This window comes from Lygodium microphyllum, chromosome 22 (genome assembly GCF_053477565.2).
Source record: "Lygodium microphyllum isolate KBCC chromosome 22, Lygodium_microphyllum_v1.1.10, whole genome shotgun sequence".
Taxonomy (NCBI): Eukaryota; Viridiplantae; Streptophyta; class Polypodiopsida; order Schizaeales; family Lygodiaceae; genus Lygodium; species Lygodium microphyllum.
This window is the reverse complement of record NC_141156.1, coordinates 10,458,948-10,478,908: the sequence shown is the minus strand read 5'-3', so window position 1 is coordinate 10,478,908 and position 19,961 is coordinate 10,458,948. Positions and strand designations below refer to the sequence as shown.

The 19,961-nt window shown below is 41.0% G+C and overlaps 1 protein-coding gene and 1 long non-coding RNA gene across 4 annotated transcripts; one reads left to right on the top strand and one right to left on the bottom strand.

The window, feature by feature from the left end:
* Nucleotides 1-260: 260 nt before the first annotated feature.
* LOC148016894 (uncharacterized) lies at nt 261-6,414 on the top strand. 2 transcript variants are annotated; one of them, XM_087662781.1, is made up of 8 exons: nt 261-613; nt 1,162-1,343; nt 1,673-1,925; nt 3,653-3,805; nt 4,071-4,121; nt 4,205-4,406; nt 4,944-5,272; nt 5,840-6,414. In XM_087662781.1, the coding sequence occupies exons 1-8, from the start codon at nt 512-514 to the stop codon at nt 6,113-6,115; spliced, it is 1,548 nt and encodes a 515-aa protein (XP_087518907.1). In that variant the 5' UTR covers nt 261-511; the 3' UTR covers nt 6,116-6,414. The 2 variants fall into 2 exon arrangements, with proteins under 2 accessions (XP_087518907.1, XP_087518908.1); XM_087662782.1 differs by lacking the exon at nt 261-613 and adding an exon at nt 657-771.
* Nucleotides 4,347-5,978, bottom strand: LOC148016895 (uncharacterized). Of its 2 annotated transcripts, XR_015687857.1 has the most exons (4): nt 5,853-5,978; nt 4,931-5,667; nt 4,605-4,693; nt 4,347-4,481 (listed from the first exon to the last, which is right to left on the bottom strand). It is a non-coding gene; the product is annotated as an uncharacterized LOC148016895 (long non-coding RNA). The 2 variants fall into 2 exon arrangements; XR_015687856.1 differs by lacking the exons at nt 4,931-5,667; nt 5,853-5,978 and having other exon boundaries at nt 4,605-4,913.
* Nucleotides 6,415-19,961: the final 13,547 nt, after the last annotated feature.

Here is a 19,961-nt window from a genome sequence, read left to right as displayed (position 1 = left end):
TCAAGACTACTTGTCAATTCTAAGAGAAATTAAAAAGTTGTTTGCTCAAGAGATTTTCATCGAACTTGACCATTGCGCGCAAAATCAAGTCAAAAGCGGTTTGTGCACCAACCAATGAAATAAAATTAAAAAATATTTGGGCATGTTAGGTGAACTTCTTTTTTATTTGTGCACCAACCAATGAAATGAGAAATTAGGTGAAATGCATGGATGGCATGCCACGAGAACAATGAAAAGGCAGGAGTGTTTTGAAAGGAAGGGAAAGAGAAAGAAAGGAGCAAAAGGGTGGCAACCGTCGTGAAAGAAAAGCAGCAATTCAGCGCATGCATTTCTGAGGACAGTCGGCCGAATCCACAGACACTCTCTCAGACAGACAGACAGACAGACAGTGTGTGTGCGCGCGCGCGCGCGCTCATATGTGTGTGTTTGTGCGCGCGCGGTTGCCATACCTGGAGCCATGGAGACACCGTGAAACGCGAAGGTCTGCTGTTTTGGCTGCTGCTGCGCCCCCATGGCTGCCACCACACGCTCCATCCTTCATGTCCTGGAGACCTACCAGAAGGCTCGCATCGCCTTCGTTCAAACAGTGGCCGAGCTCGCCAACAAACCCCAGGTAATTCAGAAAACAAATGCATGACAAGCGATGTGGCTGGATTTGATGCACCTCAATCACGAAAAGCGGAACATTGTATACATGATTAGGGCAAAAGGAAGGGACTGCAACGATTCACAAACATAAAGAAATAAGATATTGCACAGCAACGGAGCAAGGTAACAACCGAGACATTGGATACATGATTAGGGCAAAGGATGGGATCGCACTGACGGAAAACATAAGAGACAGGACAATGCACAGCAAATGACGGTTTAAGAACCAAGACACTGCATACATGACAATGGCAAACGAAGGGACTGCACTAATGCACAAACATCAGAAGTTTACATGATTAGTCACAGGAAGGGACTGCACCGATGCACAAACATGGGAAACATTAACTGCACTGATGCACAAACACTCTAAACAAAATATTACATCCGTCGTTACAGTAAAGGAAAACTTGCATTGATACGCAAACATCAGAAACAAAACATTTACGTGTATAATGTTTATGGTTCTTTGCAATGGCCTCAAAGATATATACATGTCTTCTTGACTGGCAGAATGTAGAAGTTCTACACAATGCTGGCATCATGCAGCTTCTCAAGCCCCTGCTGCTTGACAGCGTCCCACAAATACAACAAACTGCTGCATTGGGACTTGGCCGACTTGCAAATTACAGCGAGGAGCTTGCAGAGGCTGTTGTCTCTCAGAAAATCCTCCCTCAGCTTGTGCTCTCTTTGCAGTCAGTATCCTTCCCTCCCCATAATTCATGAAAAATGCATGGTAGATATGTAGGTAATGACAGATCCGTCCAAACATACAAATACCAAAACATGCTACTCATATTTCCGGCTGTGTAGATTAGATTTCAGTTAAAAGACCAGAGTGATCAGCCTCATGCTATTATTGACATCAGAAAGTTTTCACATATCAAGCAATGCTGAAGAGACTCATATATCCACCTGCATTCCCCTTCTCAGCACATAGAAATAGTCGACTTGGAAGTTTTCTGTCCCCTACTGTGTCCTAAATCAAATGCACTAATTTTGTGGGAACTCTGGAAATTTATAGGGAGCAGAATAGATACAGTAAAAGAGCAGCAGCATCTGTATTAAAAGCCGTTGCTAAGCACACTCCAACTCTTGCACAAGCTGTAGTAGATGCAAGCTCCTTACAGCAACTGGTGCTTTGTCTAGAGGAATTTGACCCCACAGTGAAAGAAACAGGAGCTTCAGCTTTAGGCCAGATTGCTCGGCACAATGCTAAGCTCGCACAATCTGTTGTTGAGGCTGGAGCGATACCACTTCTAGTACTTTGTGTGCAGGTATGACTCTCTCTCTCTCTCTCTCTCTCTCTCTCTCTCTGCGTGCACATGCACATACATATGTGCATGTGTGTGCTTGATTTTGGGCTTTGTGGACAAGTTGGACACAAAGGATCCATGAATTCTTGGGAGAACTGTCATATCAATGCTAGAACCACTTTCCATGCTCACTGCAAACAATGTTTATATGATAGGTGCTTTGTTGTTGGTGATATAGACACTTCTCATGTGGATGTATATTACTACTGATTTTTATTGATCGTATTAGACCTTGTCATGAAATCTATTCTCCTTCCAAATAAAAATCAATGACCTAAGGAACAATGGTTTAACAGAAAAAGAAGTATATCAAAACACTGGTTGTAGCAATCCCTATACAATAGCTACTATTCAGATGATTTGTATCTTTCTCATGTGAATGTAGTTTACCACTGTTTCTTTCAAAATATGCTACGTCTGTGCATTGATGTAATATAGAACAATGGCTCTGTGTATGTGTGTGTGATGATGATGATGATGATGATGATGGCACTGATGACATTGAAGAATTTCCTTTCCAGAGAAAGAAGAACTATGTTTTTAGGTAGTTTTGTGTGTGCACGCGCGAGTGCTCGTGTGTGTGAATGAATGCTGATTCTTGGATTTTGGCTTATGCTTCGGTTATCGCCCTTCATAATGATGTGCTGCATGGATGACTGACTGTGGTCATGTGCACATGAGCCATGGTGTAACTTTATGATGTGGCCAGGCCACTTTTCCTCATGTAACACTGAACTACTACACTCCCCCTGATCATTACAAGGAGATTGTGTGTTACACCACTCCACCATGGTAACTTTGCCACGTGTGAACTGCACATGCATTCCCCTCCCCAAACCAGTTTTTTGTGGTGACCTTTCCCGTGCTAGAGTTCTCAGAAACCACCCTAACTATGGTTGATTATGTGCACCAAACAGAGGCTTGGTGAAACTGAGATTCTGAGAAAGTGGCACTGACTGATCCAACCATGGTCGGTCACATGGATGAGGTATGAGGGGGTAAATGTTTATATGAAAGGCTTTTACTGGTCAAGCAATCTCTGGATACCTTTCTTTTCCATAACTAATGAATTACCCATTACAGAGAAAAAAAACAAAGAGTGTGCACTGAATCACTACTTAATTCCACACGTGAGACATGAGTTCCAATTTTTAAGTCACTTGGGAGTTGCAAACCAGCCCTGCACATATCAGATGTTAGGAGAGTCAATGCTAGCCTATGGGTGTGCGCTCAGAAAGGAAACCTTTTCCTTGTCCACATATAAAGAGTGCTTAAATTCTCCAATGGCTGGTCAGTTTAAGTCCAATTAATAATTCCAGCAGCCAAATTCCAATCACTGGAGTGTGTAGAAAGGCAGGCACAGAACAGCGGCCTACCATTTACCATGTCCACTGATCTATGAAACCCAAGAGATGTAAACTCATGGCCTTCCATTGAAGGGTGGAGGTTTGATCTACACAATTTGGACACCACCCAGGATACAGAATGACAAACGTATTACATGATGAGTTACAATGCCCCTCAATTCTTTTACCTTGTGTCAGGCCATAATCATGCAATGGTTTGACTCACTCCATTCTTCTTATGATACTAAAAATTGAAAGCAAAGATACTCCTGTCCTAGTTTCATGCTTGAGAATTATTGCTTTTCTATGAAGTAATGCTAACAACTAGCTTCTTCCATCTAGGAGCCAGAACTGGCATTGAGGCGCGCTGCTGCACTCACTTTAGCTGAAATAGCAAAACATGTACCAGAACTGGCTCAAGCAGTTGTAGATGCAGGAACAGTACCTTTGATTGCACCTCTTGTAACTCATAATGATACCAGATTGAAAAGACAGGTATCCCCTGCCAATTCTCAATCATCATCATCATCATTTCATGGATAGTATATATCATGGTGTATTACAGAAGTAAATCTCCAATTTAGTATGACAGATATCAAAGGATTACAGAATCTGCTGATATTAGTCAGGGTCCAAGACAGCCATGCAGAAGGAAATATTTTTAAATACAGTGTTTGAAAAGAAAGAAACCTCTACTTCAACCTGGGATATGATTTTCCCTTTTTTCTTACTAAGTGCCTCAAAAATGCACTTCTTACAGGTTTCCTATTGCTTAAGTTCCATTGCCAAACACTCTGTGGACTTGGCAGAGGTAAATTTACTGCTACCGTATACACTAAACAGTATACATGTATGCTCATCTTGGACAATGTGTGCTGATAAGTTGAGCTGCAGAATGTAGTCGCTGCAGAAGTGTTTCCAAAGGTGTTTTTGTCCTTAAAGGATACCGATCCTCAAGTTCGAAGAAACACCGCAATAGTAGTTCGTGAAGTCTCTAAGCATACACCACAACTTGCTCAGCTCGTTGTAGGTAGTGGTGGTGCTGCAGCCCTTGTAGAGAATGTATCTGAAACATATGGAAGCGAGAGATTGCCTGGTATAACTTTATCCCATAGATTTGCATTTGCATGTCTAACATAAGTGAAGAGCTCCACAGAGGTACAGCACATACCTGCAATAAAAAAGCCACCATATTATCATGAACAGCACACTCCTTTATATGTCAAACCTTAAGAGTGAACTACTGAAAAATGGCATTATCCATTGAAGCTCCCCAAGCCAAACATAATCTTACCTGATAACTGTTGTCTTTCTAGTGATTTCCTTCATGCACCATTTCCTCAAAGGCCTCTTAACTAAAAAATTATTTGCACCTATTCCTTTCTGTATAAGACCATGAGAAATGCTCTTCCTCAAACAGTAAAAAACAAAGTAGAAGCAAGAATTTAATCTCTTTGTGATCCGATGGTAAACCATGTTATTAAGGAAGCAGCAAAGCTACCTAGCCTGTGTCAATGTCTTCTATAATTTTACAGTTATGGCATTCTGGGTATGAATAATCCCTGAATAAGTGTGCGCCCCTTGTTTTTATTGTTCATGGTGGTTTTATCAAGAACATACCATATAAATGCAGGTATCATGGCACTCGGATACATTGCAGCATTTGATGAGACCCTGGCGAAAATTGTTATAGCTTCAAACGGCATTCCCCCTCTACTTGATGCTCTAACCAATGAACAAGAGGACCACATCAAAAGTGCCAGTGCATGGTCTTTAGGACAAATTGGAAGGCACACTCCTGTCCATGCTTTAGCCATTGCAGAGGCTGGTGTGCTCCCAAAACTGGTGTCCGCATTCCTCTCTCCAGGCAGCAGTGAGGATCTTCAAAACAAATGCAAGAGAGCACTGAAAGCAATAACAGATCATCTGACACACCTTCCTGCTTTGGATTCGCTGTTGCAAGTAAGTGATTGTGTTCTGTAACATGCTAAATTATATCATCTGTGCAATGCATGGAACAGTGCGGAAGTAAGCAGTTAAAAGATGATATTTTAGGCTTTTTACCATCATGACAACACCAGGAGATCCAAAACTATTTGAAACAGTGTTAACCGAACAGTTTTGTTCAAGTTGTCTGACCCACTTGATCCAAGGCTTGTATCAAAGGGCCATTGGCACACAATTTGGCCTGCCTGTATGTGTCATGTAGCATGAATGGCTCAGCCATTCACAAGAAGTTTTAGACAAATTCCCACTATAATTCCCACATTGTGAATTATGACATAATGAGCTTTTGCTTGGGAGGCACCGCATCCCTGGCTAGGTGCAGTTGGGGGCAGAGCCCATTATGTTGAACACTGAAGGGACAAACAAGGAAAAAGAGCCCCGGGAAACGTCAAACTTCTTGTGATTAAATATGGTGTAAACTACCCAGAATTTCAGCACTTCATTGGCCTTGACCAAGAATTGCCAATGTACAGAACTACTTCAACCTCAATCTCACATAAGCTTGGCCGTGTGTGTTTGCAGGGTCCAAGGTTACCTGAAGGCATATTGAAGTTTGTAGTGGCACAACTGGTGAAGATACTGCAGAACGACCCAGATGCAAGGACCAAGTTTGTAACATCGGGCGGCTTTGAGAAGCTGCAGAAGCTGCCATTGGAGCCTGGCAGTGAGCTGAAAGAGCACGTAGACAAGATCAACACCTACTACCCCATCGAGATTGTGCACTACTACTCGCCGGGCTATTCTGAGACTTTGCTGCAGAAGCTGACTGGAAGCAAGCCTGCTGTAGCCGCTGCATAAAAAGACCAGAAAGAATGAGCTAGTGAAGGAATTGATCTCACCGCTTCTCCGCAGCAGATGTTCTTCTAATTCCACAGGCTCCTCCTGCCCTGTTGGTTTTCTGCTTGTTGTGACCGTATCAGAGTGGCAGGACAACTATGCTGCTTGCTATCATACCAGTGTTTTATAGTTGGATCGTGGCACACATTGTCCAATCTCGTAGAGCTTTCAGACACATTGTATTCCAATTTACGCCCATTCTGTCTGTGAACATTGTACTAGACCTTGCTTCTCCCATTTTATATCTACATTTGCATTTACACGATCTATTGTTTTCAAACTATCTATTACTTATTTTCAAACCTACCAAACTGGATAAAGGAGCTACCAAGCTTATATGGCACTCCATGAATCCCAAACCTTTTTGTTAGATCTTGTCTTTTCCCTTTATTCTAGTGCTCTCTCTCTCTAATACATATGTTCATAGATGTGGATCAAGCTGAGGCCAACTTCATGGAGTATTTTCAAATGGGGATGATTGAGTAGTGGCCATATCCCACCATATCCTTAGCACCTTAGAGAGAATTAAAAAGAAGAAGTGGTTCGAACCCTCTCCACCTTCAAAGACACCTCTCCATCTTCAAAAAAAGCTTCTCCAACTTCAGCATCACTTCAGAACCTCCTCTTGTGCAATTGATTTTGGCGTGAAGGATGCCACCTTCAAGCAAGCACCCACCAAAAGCTCTACTTCATTTGCACCTTACTAAAGACAAGTCAGCATCACTTCAGAACCTCCTCTTGTGCAATTGATTTTGGCGTGAAGGATGCCACCTTCAAGCAAGCACCCACCAAAAGCTCTACTTCATTTGCACCTTACTAAAGACAAGTAATGAATGTTAATGATATTAATATTATAATATTACGATTTATTCTAATATATAATATGTTTTCATAAAATAACTTCTATTAGTACATTAGATTAGTAACAATACTTTGACTACATAGTACCAGTGCAAGCACAGGTCTTCGTTATCTTGTGTGCTAGGACATTTGGTATTTTGAGAAGTCAATGTTGGTTAACTTAAACATCACTAATAAACGTTCACTTAGCATCATATATTTGAGACTTCAAAGCATTTAGCTTGTGCCATATTCTAATGTTCAAAATTAAATTTCAATTGTTATTGGAAGTAATGTGTAGTTCATGCTATTATAAGCAATGTGTACTTAGTTAAAGATCAATTATTATTGGAAGTTATGTATAATGCATGCTATTAAAAGGAGTGTGTAGTTGAATAAGTGGTCACATAATTATATCGATGAAAAAAGGGTAAGTAGTTGCAATCTCCAAAAAAGTGAAAATTCCTTTAAATTTTATCAAAGAGCATTAAAAGTTGCCAAGGTTTTATCTTGGCATCATACCCATCATCATAATGGTTTGGATGTTACATTCACCTATCAACAAATTAGTCTCCATGATATTATTCCATCTTAATGACAAACTCCTATAAAACAACTACTAATTTACTTCCCCCATACTCACACATGTATTTTAAGATAAAGGTCCTATCTTAGTTGGTAATATCAAGCCATGATATTTTTATGACCATGGTTGATTGCAGCCCTTCGAAAGTAGCTTGCCACAAATTGCATTGAAACACCTAGGGAAAACATCACTCCCATTAGTACATGTGTAAAATAAAAGGTTTGAAGCTATGGAGTTAAGGTACAAAGGGTACTTATCAACCCTAGTTTACCTTACATCACTTAACATCATGAATTATACATATGTTCAAAAACCTTGCAATCGGTCTACATATACAAAAAAAATGAGCCTTCACAGTGGGCAAAAAGCACTCCTTATTAATTCACTTCATTCATACTATTATAGATCTAAACTCAAGGGAAATTGAACCCCAAACACAACCATTGGGTGTGCTTACCGAGGAGTCTTCCTGTATTAAAAACCACAAAACTATTGGTATTGAAGAAATGGATAATTGCCTTCAATACCTTCAAAAGGAAATCATCTCTCTCTCTCTCTCTCTCTCTCTCTCTCTCCCTCTCCCTCTCCCTCTCCCTCTCCCTCTCCCTCTCCCTCTCCCTCTCCCTCTCCCTCTCCCTCTCCCTCTCCCTCTCCCTCTCCCTCTCCCTCTCTCTCTCTCTCTCTCTCTCTCTCTCTCTCTCTCTCTCTCTCTCTCTCTCTCTCTCTCTCTCTCTCTCTCTCTCTCTCTCTCTCTCTCTCTCTCTCTCTCTCTCTCTCTCTCAGTATAGCTCTCAAATACAACTTTTTGAAATAATTATGCCCTTATGGTATGGGTCCATTATATTCTAATAATCTAAACACTAAAATTAGCAGTGGAATTCAAAAAAAAAAACACCTAAAAACAAAAGGAGAGTTGGGGATGTGCATGCCACTCTTGATATGCTAGCCATGGTCAACATCATACCCTATTGGTATGAACATATGTAAAGTGGCCTTGAAATGTCATGTGACTTCATCTAAAAAGGTGGCACTTGTCTTGTGTATTTCAATTGTACCCTTTCATATCTTTTGTTGCAAGGGTCCTTAATGATTGTATTAATCACATAAAATGGAAGTGCTTTTGTTCTTCCCATGTGGGACGCCATTGAGATGCCAACAAGAGCATGTAAGGGCTGGCTAACCCTAGGTCTATGAGCGTGCACTCTTGTAACCACTTCCTAGAGTAATTGCTTCCATGCTTGATACCTAAATCAGAGAATTATGCCCGTGAAACCAACAGGATTGCTAAAGTGTAATGGTCTAATCATAATCAACACAAATAGCAATCTACCTACAATAATTCCACTACAGGATACAATTTCGTGAATCGATTTGAAGACATAATGAATATTTATTTTTAGGACTAATATAGAGACAGATAGAATACATCATAATTGTTCACAGAATATTACTCTCCTAAAGAATACAATCAGATTATTCCTGAATAAATAACACATCATAAACATCATTAACTTTTAGGAGATAAGAACATAATAGAAGAATTAGACATAAGTGACCTTGTGTGGACCAAAAGCATTGACAAGACAATAGCAGTAGGATGAAATGTTGAATAATAGAGGAGAAGCATGAGGATTAGGTAGGCTAGATGAAGAATAGTTCACAAATGATAGGCAAGACTATGAGGATGTGCATACCTCTACAGGTACCACAATATTAAATCATTCCCTTGCTACCTCTACAAAATCTCCTCCAACTCCTCCAACTCCTTCAAGCCTACCAAGTGTGTCAGATGATGAGGAAATAATATTGTCTCCTAAGGACCAAGATACTCCTCCTAAATAGGCACTTAAAAGATTGCAACATATAGTACTTGGGAGGATAGTGTTGTTGCAAGCAAGTTAGAGAGCTACAAAAAGTGGCATGAAAAGCACTGCTTGAGGTGTTTGATGATCCGGAGGGCCAAGGTACCCTGAATCCTAATCAAGAGGATCACCATTTTGAAGATAGGAATTTAGGAAAGTTTTAAGAAGGAGGTTCAAAAGTGTTATTTTAGGCACTAGCAAGATGCTCTTTGTAGTTAACCTTAGATCAGATATTGGATTTGATACTTGGGTTCATGAAGATCTTATAAAAGAAATAGGAAGTTCTTGATAGCAAATCATTTCAAGATCAAGTAGTTCCTGAATGTCAGGCAATCATAGCCACACAAAGTTGTGGATTATCAGGTTCCTACTATTCAAGTTGACTGCAAGGAAGAAGTATGATGATGTCATTGTTGATGGTGGTTCAAGAGTGAATATACTTCTTGAAGAAACATATTTAGTGAGAAAGTAGGGAGATCTGCTTCTAGCCTCATTCCAGGTCATGATGGCAAATCAAAAGAGGTCACAACCATTAGGTATCCTCAAGAACCAGCAAATCGAGGTGGCTAGCTTGAATTTTTGGGTAAGTTTTGTGGTACTAAGAATGTTAGAAATTGGAGACTCTTATCACATACTTCTTGGATGATCGTGGTGTAAACTTGCTAAGTTGAGACAGGATTGGGAAGCATGTCTACATCCCCAGGGGACCCAAGAAAATCAAACTATCTACTGTGAATAAGGTGATTCTAAAGAATACTTCTGGACCTATGGTAGCTTAGACAATGAATCTTGTAGATGAAATTAAAGATGATGAGGAGGAATTATTTCTTCAAACAAATCCTTCAATGGTTCCAATGTTTGAGATTAATGCTGATAGCATTATTCAGGCGTATCAGGAGCATCCCACAATTGCTAGAAATGCACTTCATAAATAGCAAATTATTCAACTCGTAGACCAAAGCTCAAGAGTACAACTTCTTGAAGGTTCTTTTGCGGGGTAGGGGTAGTCATACTTTTAAGATAGGTTAGGAAGTAAGGACTTTAAAGTGGTTCATGACCCTAGAACTAGTCATCGTAAAGTTCAGTAGTAAGATAAACATGAAAATTAGCAAAGTAAAGTGGATCAGTGTATGGACAACTCTACTATGCTGGAAGCCTAGGTGAGAGAGGACAAAAATCCATTATTCAAGCTGAGCAGAGGTATGAGCATAACATGAGAAGATCTGCAAGAATAGTCGAAGATGAGGTGCAGGAGGTCAACCTGGATGAGGAAGGAGAGGGAAAACCTATCAAAATGAGCATCTATGTTGAGGAAATTTTCAAGAAGGATCTTATAAAGTTGTGCCAATAATTTCAATATGTTTTTGCATGGGATTACACTAATATGAAGGGTTTTGATCCAACCAGCATAGGATCAACTTGAAGAAGGATGCTAAGTCGATCATTCAAAAGACATATAGAATGAACCCCAATTATGCCAAGCAAGTTAAGGAAGAGATTGACAAGTTGTTGCAATTTGGCTTTATCAAGCCTATCAATGAAGTGACATGGTTATCCCCCATAATAGTGGTACCTAAGAAGAATGGGAAGATCAAGGTGTGTGTGGACTATTGGAAATTGAATGCAACTATATTACCAATCACTTCCCACTTCCTTTTACTGATTCCTTGCTTGATGATGTAGCAGGATATGAAATGTATAATTTTTTGGATGGATTTTCAGTCTACAATCAAATTAGGATGCATCGAGAAGATATGGATAAGATTGCTTTCATTATGGAGTGGGGAGCCTATGTCAACACAATGATGAACTTTGGATTGAAAAATGGAACACCTGAGTTTCAAGGGGCTACGCACAAGCCTTTTGAGCCATACCTAACAACCTTCACGAGAGTATTTATTGATGATTTTTGTGTCTTTTGTCGTAGGAGAGAGTACTTAGAACATCTTAGGTTATGTTTTGAGAGATGCCAAAAATTTGGAATGTCCCTGAATCCTTTCAAGTCTATTCCATTGGCACAACAACCTCTATGCCATACACTAGCTTGAAGAGTGTGAGTCCCCTTGTCACCTTGTATGATGTCCTGAATGCCTATAATGCAAAGTCCAACTTGATATCCCAATCCTTCCTACTATTCTCAACTATCTTCTTCAAGATATAGAGTGGAATCTTGTTGGAGCTCTCTACCTACCCATTAGCCTACGAATGGTATGGAGTAGACTTATTATGTAAAATCATGTGCATGGCTGTCAATTCCTAAATGACTTGATTCAAAAAGTGCTTGCCCTTCTTACTAACCAACTCTATGGGGCATCCAAACTGAGTCGTGATGTTGGAATATAAGAACTTGGCCACAGCTGCCTTATTATTTTTCAAGGCCAGAGCTTCTACCCATTTCATACAGTAATCAATGCGGACCAAAATATATTGGCTACTTGTCCTTTTAATAGCTGGCTTAACAAGTCCAACAAAATCTATCTCCCATTTCTAAAATAGTTTAAGAGGTAATACGGGATGATCCTATATCCTATCCCTGTCAAGAGGCTGACCCTTCTTGAAGCATTGCAAGCATTTCTTGGCATATTGGTGGGCATCCCTCAAGACAATACGCCACCAAACCAGCTTGTAAAATTTTCATGCCTATAATCTCCCCAAAAAAATGACCACTTGATAGTCCGGCATGGGCTTCATGAAGGACTATTGGCTTTTCATATTCAAGCACACACCTCCTTAGTACGTTATCAACTCCTCTTCTGTACTATGCATTCATAATAACCTGAAATTATCTATTCTTAAGTGCCAACCTCCTTCTGTGATCAATTGTAAGGTGTGCTTGCATAACTCCCTCCATCAAGAAGTAAATTAGCTAGTCATAGTATGAATCTGGATCTATAATCTGAACTTCAAAGAGCCCAGCATTAGGTAGTTGATCAAGAACTCCTACTTCTACATCATCATTTTCCAATCTATTGAGATAATCAACCACTACATATTCTTTTCCTAGAGTATGAATGACTTTGTAGTCAAATTCTTATAACAGCAACATCCATCTAGCCAATCTACCTTTTAATTGAGGTTTATTGATCATGAACAACAAATCCTAGTGATCTACATGAAATATCATGTGATTACCCCACAAGTAATGCCTGAATTTCTACAAAGAATAGACCATCCCAAGTGCTTCTCTCTCTGTAATTGAATAAATTCTTCTATGTTGTACTTAACCTTTTGCTTGTATAGTATATGGGCCTAAACCAACAAGGTACCTTATCCTACATAAGCATGGCTCCCACAATCAGATCACAAGCATCCACAAATACATGGAAGGGTAGATCACATGTAGGAGGCTATAATATTGGAGCCACCACTAGCATTTTCTTAAGAATATTGAAAGCTTTTTCATGATCTTCCCTCCAAACATATTGCATATTTTTCTTGGTTAAAGTTGTAAGGGGATAACAAATATGTGACAAGTACCTTACCTATTGTGCCACTTCACCTAGTTGACAAGTCTCATAACTAATTTTTGCACATTAATCAGAGTTTTGGCCTTTTGAATAGCCGTTATCTTTCTTGGATCTATAGCCATTCCTTCTTCAAATAGAATATGGCCCAAGAGCACTCCCCTCTTTGCTACAAAAATGGATCGTTGTAGAGCACAAGCTGGATCTTGAAAAGTCAATGCAATATAGGCTAGAGCAACTCCTAAAGTTGAAATAGGACAAGGTGTTAGCTACCTATTTTCAGGAATTACACAATCCACAATGCAAGCACAGGTGAACAAGCATGTAAAGAAGAAGATTTTTGAAGAGAGGGATTGGGTTGTGGTGTACAATTCTCAACTTGGAAAATTTCCCAAAAAACTAAAGGTCAAGTATACTAATCCATTCCTTATAATTAAGGATCTTATGTAGGTCACATTCTTGTTGTAGGACTTGAAAGGCGATATACTAAAACTTGTAGTGAATGGGTTTAGATTAAAGAGAATGATTCAACCTTATTATAACCCATTCCATCTCATTATTCATTCTTGGGATAATTTTAACACTATGTGAAGAGTCACAAGCTTATGAGAGTGATGTGACATTTGGCACAAATGGAGAAACGTTCCACTTAGACTTCATAAAGCCAATGGAGCATGAAAGCCCTCATTTTTCTTCTTTGCTCATCTCTACCAATCCATGTTATTATTAGCACCATGATACATACCCAAAGATCATCTGCACCCAAAGAGAGAGAGAGAGAGAGAGAGAGATTCGTAGTCGATGTAGCACCCTGATTTTGTGTTCTGTTGACATGTTCCACTATTGCGAGGCTAATGATAAAACCTTCAACATCACAACTCACATACTCTTTCAAGACCGCTCAATTGGATTGTTCTGTTGATCGTTATCACGTAGGCCTTGATGACTAGGCCCTCATTGTAGCCTGCCAATGTGGCCTGGAGGATGTGGCTATCTCAACTACGAGATCCTTGCCATTGATCTAGGCATTGGCCAAGACCCTCTCTGCACCATTGGCTTTCTTAATGACCATACCCTTGGATACCTTGGTGATGATCTTATAATAGCTGGCAACAAAGAGCTCGCTAGGCACAAGCTTGCCGTGACGTTGGTCATGTCCAGCAGGCCTACGGTGCCAACACTATGGTCTATCTCTTACAAAAAAGAGAGAGATGGGGGGGGAGTCGGCAACCATGGTGGCTCGTGAACCCTTCCTTGTATGCTTTGCCGTGCACATCATTTAATAATGCTACTGAGAGGTGGGATGAAGGAGGGAGAGAAAATGCTTATTGCTTGTTTTCTTCTTCTATGCTTGAAATGAAACAAACCAATAAATAGAGAGAAAGAGAGGGGAGAGAGAGAGAGAGTGTGTGTGTGTGTGTGGGGAGGGGGGGTGATGCACCTACACTCATTACTCACTCAACACGACACAAAAAGGTAACACGATATATGAGAGCAAGGTATACTCTTGTATTATTCAATCAAAGAAATAGTACAACATAGGCATATCCTAGGACTACACCCTCGTGATGCCGCACATAAGAGGGTTCACCACTGGGTATAGGGAATCACACGTAGAGTGGAAACCAAGCAGGGCTTAGAGTCACTACTACTCCCTATATAGGTGTTTCTGGTGATAACGCCATGGTATAGCTACAAAGCCCTTACACTCACCCCCGCTTGTTATATTGGTGTCCTCAGCAATCTAAGGGTAGCGTTTATTTTGACTCATCCAAGGTCTTAACATAGCTTTTGCTAACAAGCTGGCTAGTGTCTGTCAGTCTGGGACTTAGTGAGACATTCGCAGGGTCTTAACACAGTCTATGCTCTCTGACTAGTCAGTGTCTGCCGCACTAGGACTTGGGGGTCTTAACACAACTTTTTCTAGCAAGCTAGTTAGTGTCTGCCCATGTAGACTTGGTAGGGGTTCTTTGGGTTTATTGTTTGGGTTACCATGCGAGTCCACCCTCGACTCAAGTACATTTGAGGAGTGGAGGCATTACTAGGCCTATGATTGAGGATCGTTTGTTTGTGAACGCTCAAGATGCATTGGAAGGATTTGTGGGATTCTCCTTGAGCCAGATGGCAAAGGAATCTTTGCCATGTTCACGCGCCTCCACTTCTGAAATCCAAGTGACTTCCTTAGAGGATGCCCGTGCTACTTGGTGAGATACTCAGGGTATCCTTTTTGTTCACGGCATCAGAGGAATGCTTCTACTTTGAAGGGGTCGTTGGAATGGAGCATTGGTATGTGCCGCCCCCATTGGTTGTCGAGATAGAATCTACGCAGAAGAGGAGCATGAAAAGCATTATGAACACATATACTTTCTGGCAGGTCGAGTTTGTTGGTGACTTTGTTCAGCACTTAAGTGATGCAGTAGGGTCCATAGTAGCGGTGATTGAACTTGGGGCTCATATTCTTTGGAAGTAGCATATTCTTAGAGCTGACCAGAACCATGTCGCCTTTAGTGAAAAATACGACCTTGCTCTTTTTGTTGGCTTGCTCTGTCATGGTGATTTTGCTTTGTGTGAGGCTCTACTTGGCCACTACATTCTGGTCTCTCCATTTCTTCAAGAATTCCTCTATATCTTGATCTTTAGCTTGGCCGCTCCCCAGATGCTAAGGCAAGGGGTGTGATGACTTCTTTTCCTGTGGCCAATCCAAAGGGTGTGTAACCTGTGGCGGAGTGGATTGAGCTATTTAGTGGAATTCTAGCATATTGAGGTACAAGGCCCAAACCTTTTGGTCCACCCGAGCATAACTCTTGAGATAATCTTCAATGCCTTGCTTGACTCTTTCTATTTGCCCATCTGTTTTAGGGTGGAAGGATGATGAGATTTACAATTGTGTTTCCAAGGTCTTGAAGAGTTCCTTCCACATGTCACTCATGAATCTTCCATCTCTATCTGACAGTATGGCTAAGGGTAGGCCATGTAGCTTGAACACATGTGTAAAGAAGAGGCGGTCTACCTCTTTGGCCTTCAATGGTGGTTTGGTAGGGATGAAATGGACTTGCTTGGAGAAATAGTCCACCACTACAAAAATGATGGTGTATCCATGGGATTTGGGGAGCTCCACAATGAAATCCATAATAATTACATCCCATGGGCAGCTAGGTATTGGCATAGGTTGAAGCAAGCCTGCTAGCTTAGAGTGTGGTGCCTTTACAAGTTGGCAAGTAGGACATGTCTTGATATAGTCAATCACTTCTTATTTCATGTTGGGCCAAAAGAACTGCTTCCTAAGGGCCTCTAGTGTTTTGCTCTATCCTTTGTTTCCTCCTAGTTTTCCATCATGTATTGTTGACATATCGAGCTCCACTCGTGATACGCCAGGGTGACCGTTGTATATTTATGTCACCGACTTGTCAGTTGCAGACGCGGTTGGTACACCGCCCATGAATAATAGCTACATGATAGCTATCCTTATCTACTCTAGTTCGTGGCTCAGTTAGTATGCCACCTTAGTTAGTTGAGTTTGGTCTGAGACCCATATAGAGGGTTCTTCTATTTCTTTGTACTTGAGTTCTTTTTGGCTTACACAACTAAGAAGAGGAAAACTGTTTTCAGCCTCCACCCTTGTGTGTCTTCCCCCATTGTGCAAGCAAGAAAGCTTCAAGCGAGACTCCTTCCTTCTCTCCCACAATCTTGACATGGTATCAGAGCCTTGTTCGTGGTAAGGAGCTCAAGAAAGCAAGCCAAGCTCGCGGTGGTCTGGTAAGAGGAGCAGTGTTGCTTTCATTTCCTGTTTTGGGAGCAGATCTCTGCAGGTAGCACAGCCGGAAATTGCAGGAGTGCATTGTCTCAGGTTGAGACGCCCTTCCCGGTGAAGCAAGAGGGCAGTATATGCTGCGGGAGAGGGCTTTAGCCCTTGGCGACCTTGTTTTTTTGATTTGAGGCCATTTCGGGGCCTGTTTTGCAGACGGAAGTTTTCTGCATGCACTCAAGAAAAGGCTCAGTTTTATGCTGTGCGACCACTGTTCTACAGGTCGGTGAAAAGTTACTGTAGAAATTGCATCGTATGCTTGTGCGCAGAGACATTGGGAGTTTCAGAATCATCCTTGGTTCCTGTTTATGCAAAATCGTCACTAGGAAGTGACTGTGTGGTCAAATACCACTTTCGCCAGTTTTGCAGATTTGCCCTTGTGAGGGTGAAGCTGTGTTTTTTGCAGTGACAGAATTTCTTGCAGTATTCTGTAATGGCGTCTGATTCTCTTTCACAGATTGTCACTGAAAAGCTTGACAAGAACAACTTCCAGGCATGGAAGTTTAGAATGACGAATTTCCTTATGGGAAAAGGATATTGGGAATTTGTTGCAGGAAATGAAGAAGAACCAGTTCTTCCTGATGTTCCCAATCAACAACAAATGCAGGCATTTAAAACATGGCATGAGAGAGCCAAGAAAGTTATGTATTGGCTGTCTATCAGTATTTCAGACTCTATGATTGTGCATATTCAGGATGCAAGTACGCCAAAGGAGGCATGGGATACTTTGTCAAAAATGTATAGCACAAATACGCAAGCTAGGAAAATGCAGCTCAAGCAAGAGTTGCATAATGTGCAAAGAGAAAATATGAGCATCAATGACTACCACATGAAGGTGAAGAAGATTGCAGATGCACTTGCTTCCATTGGGTCGCCAGTGGAAGATGATGATTTAGTTTCTGTGACCTTGAATGGTCTAGGAAAGGATTATGCACAGTTTCGGACATCCATTTCAGTTCGTGAAAGATTTCCTGATTTTGAGGAGTTGATTGCTCTTCTAATTTCTGAGGAACAGAGAAATGGTGGTGCATCTTCTTCAGGAGGAACTTCAAAAGAAGCTGTCTTCTACTCAAATGCTGGAAGAGGTAGAGGCAGAGGTAGAGGAGGCCGATTTGGAGGCCGTAGCAGAAATCAGAATATGCAGCAAACTCAAGAAAACCAGTCCTATGGAGGAGGACGTGGTAACTCTAGAGGCAGGGGGAGCCAAAGAGGTCGTGGTGGATGGCAAAGAGGCCAAAATGCAAACAGTAATGTTGAATGCTACTACTGTGGTAAAATGGGTCATATGGCTAAAGACTGCTATAAAAAGCAGAATGACATCATGAATGGAAAACTGCAACAAGGGAATTATGCATCTTCTAGTAGACAGGGTGATGACAGAAATGAGCATTTGTTCATGGTGCAGCACATGAACAATTCTATGACAAGTGCAGAAGAAAGCAATGATGTATGGTATGTTGACTCAGGTGCATCAAACCACATGACAGGTCATGCAGAATGGATGGAGGATGCAAGGAAAATGGGAAAACCAGGATTTGTGGAGACTGGTGATGATACTGCACATCCTATTGTGCAGATTGGAAAAATTCCCTTGTCTATGCAGGGTGGGAAAAAGAAATACCTGTCCGATGTATTTCATGTCCCGAATATCACCAAGAATCTGGTTTCAGTTGGTCAAATGGTTGAACAGGGCTTGCAGGTCAGATTTAATCCTCATGGATGCTTTGTTGAGGATATGAAAAATAAAGGTCGCTTGATAGCAAAAGGAAAGAAGAAGGGCAGAATGTTTACATTGGATGCAGACATGTCTGAATTGAGTGCAGCAATGTTTGCACATGGGACCGGTGTAGTTGCAGATATTGATATCTGGCATAAACGCATTGGTCATGTTAATGTACAGCGACTTAAATCAATGCAGGCCCAAAATATTGTTGCAGGATTGCCCAAATTCAAGGTTGCAGAAATGCATAAGGTATGTGAAGCCTGTCAGTTTGGAAAACAGGCAAGGAAACCATTTCCTAGACATGTTCAAGAGAGTGAGAAGCCATTGGAATTAATTCACTCTGATGTGTGGACAACTAAAGCTGCATCTCTTGGAGGCTGTCATTATTTTGTCAGTTTTATTGATGACTATAGCAGAAAAGTTTGGGTGTATTTTATGAAAAAGAAAAGTGAAGTTTTTGGGCATTTCAAAACTCTTAAAGCTATCGTTGAAAAAGAAACAGGCTTGCAGATAAAATGCCTAAGGTCAGATGGAGGGGGAGAGTACCTCTCAAATGAGTTTGCAAAGTTCTTGCAGGAGCATGGCATAAAGCAGCAATATTCATGCAGTTATACCCCACAACAAAATGGAATTGCAGAAAGGAAAAACAGGCATATTGGAGAGGTATCTCGTGCCATGCTCAATGAAAAAGACTTGCCAGATTTTTATTGGGCTGAAGCAGTTGCTACAGCAGTCTACATAATGAACAGGACTCCCACTGCAGCAATACATGGAATGACTCCAGAGGAGAGGTATACTGGTAGGAAACCAGATATTTCTCATTTGAAAATTTTTGGTTGCATTGCCTATGTACATGTGCCAGATGAGCTGAGATCCAAGTTGGATCCAAAAGCTGAGAAGTGCATCTTTATTGGTTACTCTCTGCAGCAAAAAGGGTATAGATGCTATAACCCTTCTACTCGTAAGTTTACAGTGAGCAGAGATGTTGTTTTTGATGAGATGAGTAGCTGGTATAAACCAGTAAATGTGATTGATGATGAAGATGCACAAAATGGTAATGCTACACAGAATTCACAGCAGCAGTCACAAAATATTAGTGGACCTGGAGCGTCCTCTAGTAGTGGTTCACATTCTTCGCCATGGACAGGCAGATTGAGATCAGGAGAATCTTCTCAAAGCAATGCAGATAGTGGTATGCAGGTATCACGAAAAGGAAAAGAGAAGGTTGATCAGCCCATGTTTGATGTGAATGCAGGTCACTCTTATGTGGATGGTGAATCCAGTGGCTCAGAACAGAGCATTGATGATGAGTTGGGTATTCCTTCTATTGTTACACCTGGAGTAAGGAAGACCAGGGATGTTTTGAGAGCACCTGGGAGTGAACCTACTTTGCGCAGGTCTACAAGAGCTAGGTATCCTGTGGATAGGCTGAAATATGATGGATTTACAGCCATTCACTATGCATATATGGTCAAAGTGATACAGGAACCAGAACCCACATCTTTTGAGCAAGCCATGGGAAAAGAA

What these genes read in the sequence shown, in the direction of transcription:
- LOC148016894 (XM_087662781.1), top strand. Translation starts at nt 512, where the DNA reads ATGGCTGCCACCACACGCTCCATCCTTCATGTCCTGGAGACCTACCAG. An exon ending in ATACCAGATTGAAAAGACAG is followed by an intron (nt 3,806 to 4,070) that starts GTATCCCCTGCC and finishes CACTTCTTACAG; the next exon opens with GTTTCCTATTGCTTAAGTTC. An exon ending in CTTTGGATTCGCTGTTGCAA is followed by an intron (nt 5,273 to 5,839) that starts GTAAGTGATTGT and finishes GTGTGTTTGCAG; the next exon opens with GGTCCAAGGTTACCTGAAGG.